This window comes from Lagenorhynchus albirostris, chromosome 20 (genome assembly GCF_949774975.1).
Source record: "Lagenorhynchus albirostris chromosome 20, mLagAlb1.1, whole genome shotgun sequence".
Taxonomy (NCBI): Eukaryota; Metazoa; Chordata; class Mammalia; order Artiodactyla; family Delphinidae; genus Lagenorhynchus; species Lagenorhynchus albirostris.
The window spans coordinates 20,473,403-20,479,794 of NC_083114.1; the positions used below are offsets into that span (position 1 = coordinate 20,473,403).

General features: G+C 51.4%; 1 protein-coding gene across 1 annotated transcript; it reads left to right on the plus strand.

Annotated features, from left to right (window-relative positions):
- The first annotated feature begins 2,829 nt into the window (after positions 1–2,829).
- Positions 2,830–3,783, plus strand: LOC132510951 (elongation factor 1-delta-like). The gene is given in 2 exon segments (XM_060133545.1): positions 2,830–3,544; positions 3,547–3,783. Coding segments are annotated over 2 exon segments (843 nt in total). The 5' UTR covers positions 2,830–2,869; the 3' UTR covers positions 3,715–3,783.
- The last annotated feature ends 2,609 nt before the right edge of the window (positions 3,784–6,392 follow it).

The window sequence follows — 6,392 nt, forward strand, 5'->3', positions numbered from 1 at the left end:
AAAAGCCACCAGAGGCTGAGACGAGTGATGCTGGGAGATCCAAAGACAGGGGGTGTCCAGGCTCTGGAGAGGGGGCAAACTTCAGAGACATGGCAGGAAACTTAAGGAGTGAGGGGAAGCAACTGGCCAGGTCTGGAGAAGCGATTCTGCCACCACCAAAGGAAGTGGAATCAGAGAGGGAAACAGACTTAGCTGAGGTCACACAGCCTGTTCTTGGAATAATGATAAGCCCTTTGACATTTCTTTGAATCCAGGATCATCAATCCAGAGAACATTAAGACCAGAAGGAAACTACAGATTCACCTGATTTTTCTTTTAGAATTTGTGTGTGTGTGTTAAAATATACATAACATACATTTGCATTACTGTACAACTATCACCACCATCTATCTCCAAAGCTTCACCCGATTTTACAGACTGAAAACACAAGAGCAGAAAGACCAGAGGACTAGCTCAGGGCTACACAGCACGTCTGTAGCAGAGGCCGGGTTAGCATTTGTGCAACAAAGTGTCGCCCAGAGGCAGACACACTTGTGGGGACAGAGGCTGAGTACGTGCTGCAGAAGAGAAAGGGCTCCTCCACAACTCTTCCCCACCCCTCAGGACCCTCACCTGACAGGCAGCCCCTCCTCCTGTGCACCTGCTCATCCCCTTCCTCCATGAACTTGAGAAATGGCCCCAGCTGCATCTGAGCCAGCAAACACGGCCGGGGTCTCAGCCCCCGGTGGGATTATGGAAGCCATCCATCCCTGGGTGAGAGCTTAAACACATCTACATAATCAGCTCCCCTCGACCCTGCTGCTCCCACCATTTCTCATGAAACCTCACTGAGGCTCTGATTCTTTTTTTTTTTCTTTAATCAAAAACATGAACCGACACCACCCCTCCTCCCCCAAGTCAGGGGAAGGGTGGTGCTATTTAGACCCAGGACTTTGGTATGACACAGGCTAGATTAGACCCTGGGAGGGGGACAGTGATTAAACACATCTCCCCAACACACACACACACACACACACACACAACACACACACACACACACACACGTGTGAGAATTTAATTACCATGAGAAATTGCTTCCTGACAATAAATGCCACCCCACTCTCTCTCTTCTCCAGCCAGATGGCTTTTGCTGGAATATTTGTCCCCATAATGAGTCCTCAGCTTCTCCCGGAATAATTCATACACAGGTAGGGCTGGATATTGTAGGGAGGTTTGGGATGAAGTGGAGGAGTCAGGGAAAGCTCCCAGGGCTGGCCGAGGTAGGGACTCAGGCCAGTCTACCAGGGGTGGGAAGGGAGAACATCTCTCTGAAAAGAGGACATTTAAGCTGACAGCTGAAAGTTTTAAAAACCCAGTCATGAGAAGAGGGGGGAGGGGAGGGCATTCCCAGCAGAGGGAAAAGCATATGCTAAGGTCCCAAACCTGGGCCACAGGTCTCAGGCCACCTGTACCCTCTTGTCCAAATCTGTCTCTTCTTGGAAGGATTTCCCTCTGCCCTGCTCACCACTGCCTCCTATCCACGAACAGGTAAACAGTGCTTCATAGCTAGCAAGGAGTTACCCCACAATCACCTGTGAGATGGATCACAAAACGTTCCTTTAGAGATGAGGAAGGTGCAGGTTAGAGGGTCAGAGGACCCTCCTGCCAGAGGACCCTGCATTCCCACTGCCCACCGGGCTCTTTGTGGGAAGTCAGGGTCCCTGAGAGACACTCTCCTGCAGAACAGCCCAGCAAGAAAGGTACAGGCTCTGGAATCACACTCCCTGACTTCACATCCTAGCTCCTTCCCTTACCAGCTGTACCTCCGGGGCAGTTCACTCCACCTGTCCCAGCCTCCCTTTCCTCACCGGTAAAATGAGGTTAGTATTTTTCCCCACTGGATAAAGTTGCTCTGTTGAGTAAACACATGGCATGGTGCCCAGCACATAGCAAGCACTCAAAAATAACATAAATAAGATTAGTACTATTCAGGTTCAAGCACAAGACAAGATTAGGTTTTTAATTTGTCTTAAAAATGAAATACACACCCTGCAATCCACACATTCGCAGTTTTTATATAAACCAAACACTGTCTCCATCCTATTCCCCTTCCTCCCCACCCTTGTGAATGGCTGAAACTATTGGCCACTACCCCATGGGAAGAAAGCCCCAGGTTGCTGTGATGACCCATTAAGATGACATACAGAGTGGCTCTGCACACTGGATGGGGCCACACAAATGGTCTTTGTTGATGAACATGCTCTTAAAGCACCAACCTCATTATCTGATGCTCCTGGGTCCTACTGGTCCCTCTACCTCTCTTTTTCAGTTGTAAGCAAGCAGCCATATAGCTGCAACCAAAGTCAGGGACAGACTTTCGTGTTGTAATCAAATGAAACTTGCAGCAAAGCTAATCAGCCACACGCAGGAGCTATGGGTTATGATTATTCTGCTACTTGGAGATAAAAGCTCATTGGTAAGCAACAGCTCAGAGAGGAAGTGCTTCTGTTTCTCTCCTTTGTCAGTTCTTCTGAATCTCTGAATGAGGGTGGCATTAGATTGAATCCATATCACGGACACATATGCTGACATTCATGCTCAAGAAATTCCAGACCCTGGATCCATCATCATCCAGGGCTCCCTGGGGCCCCCACCCCACCCAGCACACAGGTTGAGTCTCCTTGGGTCTGCAAGTGGGTCTCTTTCATCCCTCCCTTCATAAGGGTGTCTAGAATGTCAGCTCACCCATCAGTCTCAGGGAAGGTGGTACAAAGGACATCGATTCTGAATTAGAATGTCTTGGATTCAAATCTTGGCTCAGGCTCTTTCCTCTGCCGTTGCGTACGCCGAGCCCTCCTCATTGGTCGCTGTGTCCTTGGCTGGTGTGAAAATGGCCACAAACTTTCTAGTGCACGAGAAGATCTGGTTTGACAAGTTCAAATATGATGATGCAGAAAGGAAATTCTATGAGCAGATGAACGGGTCCATGGCTGGCTCCTCACACCAGGAGAATGGCGCCAGCGTGATCCTCCGTGACGTCACAAGAGCCAGAGAAAACATCCATAAGTCCTTGGCTGGAAGCTCAGGCCCTGCGGCCTCCAGTGGGCCCGGTGGAGACCACAGTGAGCTTGTCATCCGGATCGCCAGCCTGGAAGTGGAGAACCAGAGCCTGCGAGGGGTGGTGCAGGATCTGCAGCAGGCTGTCTGCAAGCTGGAGGCCTGGCTGAGTGCACTAGAGAAAAGCTCGCCCACCCACCCGGCCACAGCTCCACAGACCCAGCATGTGTCTCCCGTGCACCAAGTGGAGCGCCCCACCCGGAAGGCGGTCACCGTCACAGAGGACGAGGACGATGACATTGACCTGCTCGGCAGCGATGAGGAGGAGGACCAGGAGGCTGCCTGGCTGCGGGAGGAAAGGCTGCAGCAGTACACTGAGAAGAAGGTCAAGAAGCCTGCCCTGGTGGCCAAGTCCTCCATTCTCCTGGACATCAAGCCTTGGGATGACGAGACGGACATGGCCCAGCTGGAGGCCTGCATGTGCTCCATCCAGCTGGATGGGCTGACCTGGGGTGGGGGGCCTCCAAGCTGGGGCCCGTGGGCTACGGCACCCACAAGCTGCAGATCCAGTGTGTGGTGGAGGACGACAAGGTGGGCACGGACCTGCTGGAAGAGGAGATCACCAAGTTCGAGGAGCATGTGCAGAGCGTTGACACTGCTGCTTTCAACAAGATCTGAGCCCTGGCATTGGCCTGAGCGTGTGAAGCCTTGCAGCCAATAAAGACTGAGATTCCAAAAAAACAAGAAAACAAATCTTGGCTCAGCCACTCACTAGCTACATGACCTAGAATGAGTCACTTATCTTCTTAAGACCTTAGTTTCCCCATCTGTACATGAGGTCAGTGTAAGGATAAATGAACTAGCATATGCTTTAGCAGAGTGGTACATCGTTGGACTTTGGTATCAGATGCTTGGATTCATATCTCAGCTTGGCTACTTGCAGGTTGTGTGACCTTGGGCAAGTCATTTGACCTCTGTGAGCTTCAGTCTCCTTGTCTGTTACACCAGGCTAGAAACAGTATCTACCGCCTAGGGTTGTTATGGGTGAGATAGGGATGTTACATTAAAAAGTGCTAAAAGGAGTGCCTCACACGCGTGGCACACGCATCAAATGTTTGCTGTAGTGGTTGTTAGCACGACTACTGGTCCGGTGCTTGGCTCATCTTAGCACTCCTCTCAAACATGCAGGCTCCCTGCTCCCATCTGAAGGGACAGCCTGGGAGTCCCGGGGAACAGTAGCCCTGGAGGCCACAGACACACCCGCACGGCAGGAGGCAGTAACACTGATACTGGGTTTCCTCTGGGGTAAGGTGGGGCAGGGAACTCTGGACAGGGAAAAGTCAGGGAGGAAATCAGACAGGTGGGAAGGGCAGGGATCAGGCAGGGCTGGCTCCAGATGTCAGGGCCGGGACTTGACAGAGCTGCTGGACCCAAACATGTGGGCCTTCACCCTTGGCAACTCTGAGACCAAGATGCCCAGCAGCCCTGACTTTGAAATGTGCTCCATTCAACTGTGAATGAATAATTTACAGTCTTTGATCTTATATTGCTGAGGAGAAGGCGAGAGAGAAGACCATGAGGGCATTGGGAACCAGGAGATGGGAAAGGAGGAGAGGAAATAACCCCTTGTGTCCTATCTGGACTGTCAAGTCTCCTCAGAGACAATTCCCATAGTCTGGATGCTGGCAGGCCCGCTGATCCTTCCTCACTGGGCGACCAGACAGCAAGAGCCACATGAACAGGTTTGGGCCAGTGCATCAGTAAGCTTAGCAGGAAAGAGAAAGGAAAAGTGAATAACCCCGTGAGCAGTGAACGTGTGATGCTTTAGCAGTGCAGCCAAATGACTTCCATTTCCCCTGCTTAGATTCCATCTATCTCTCCAGTTGGCAAACCACCCTTCCTTCATCAGAAAACACTGAGAGAGCCCTTTCTTCACCAGCCTGTGGGTGTGAATGGCACTAACAACACCCAAATATCGCTAGCTCCAAGCTCCTAGCAATATCAGACTGGAATATCTGCCAACTGGGGGATTCAATCCTTTGCAAACTCTCTCCCGGCATCTGAGAGCCCCAGGAAGTAGCTCACCCATGAATAGATCTGCGTTTTCACTCTCTTGACTGCTCCGCAAATTTGCTATGACAAAACCCTCCACTAAATGAGGTGGGTTTTTTTTCTTTTTTAATCTTATTATTACTTTACCCAAGTATTTTGGAGCACCTACTTTGAAGCAGGCACTGTGCTAAGTACTCAGCATTCTCCTGCAGGGTGGGAAGAACTTTCGCTCAATCAGCGTTAGGTTCAGATGCAGGCAGGAGGGGTTCCACAGCAGTGTTGCTTTGTTCCCAAAGGGTTAGGGACTAAATGAAATGACCCTTTCAGTCAACACACACAAACTTTTTTTCCCTCCGGGGACACTCAGGCTACCAATGTCACTGGGTTCCAAGAGTTTTTTCTTTTTTTAAACATGTACATTTTTTTTCCTTTGGCCACACTCCGTGGCTTGTGGGATCTTAATTCCCCGACCATGGATTGAACCCGGGCCCTTGGTAGTGAAAGCAAGGAGTCCTAACCACTGGACCACCAGGGAATTCCCCCAAGGGGTTTGGTGACCAGCCACACACCTGTTCTCAGAACCCCTACCCCTCCAGCCCTCAGGCATGCTACAGCAGCCAGACCTCAAGACCAGACCTCTTCAGCCCTTTGTGATGAATTCTCTCTCAGGGACCCTTCTGTCCCCCAGCATCCTGGCTTCTACTGCCCCTTCCACTGGTCCAACAGACACAACTCTGAATATATAACCCCAATTGTGGACAGAGTTAAAGGTCTGGGTCCCCCCGACCCAACAAAGTCTTATTCTTCCATGCATCAATGGATGCAAACAGATGCTTGCGGTAAGAAGGGTCATTACCACACATGCCAGCTAGATGAGAGCCTCAGCCAGCCTGGAGGCTGCTGTCTCCCGCCCCAGTCCTGGCTGGAAGCCCCCAAGGCCTCTCCCAGCACAGCCCCTCTTGAGAAAGGGAGGAGCTTCGAGCCACTGAAGCCGTAGGTGAACGGAAGTTCCACTTCTCTGACATCACCTCTCCCCGCAGGGCTGGGCTTGCTCCTTTCTGAGCCTGACCATGTGGGAGCCCAGTGGGGAGGTGCCTGGGATGCAGGTGTCCCCAGCACGCCACCTTAATCTGGCCCTTCTGGATGGAACCCAAGGCGAGCAGGAAATGTGTTGGGAGAGTTCTGAAGGGGTGGGAGCAGGTTACAACGAGCCACAGAGCAGTCCCCTACACACACAACCCAGACTTGATAACCTATCCAGGCCTTGGCATGACCTAGAGGTTCCAACTTTCACCTAGACCCTG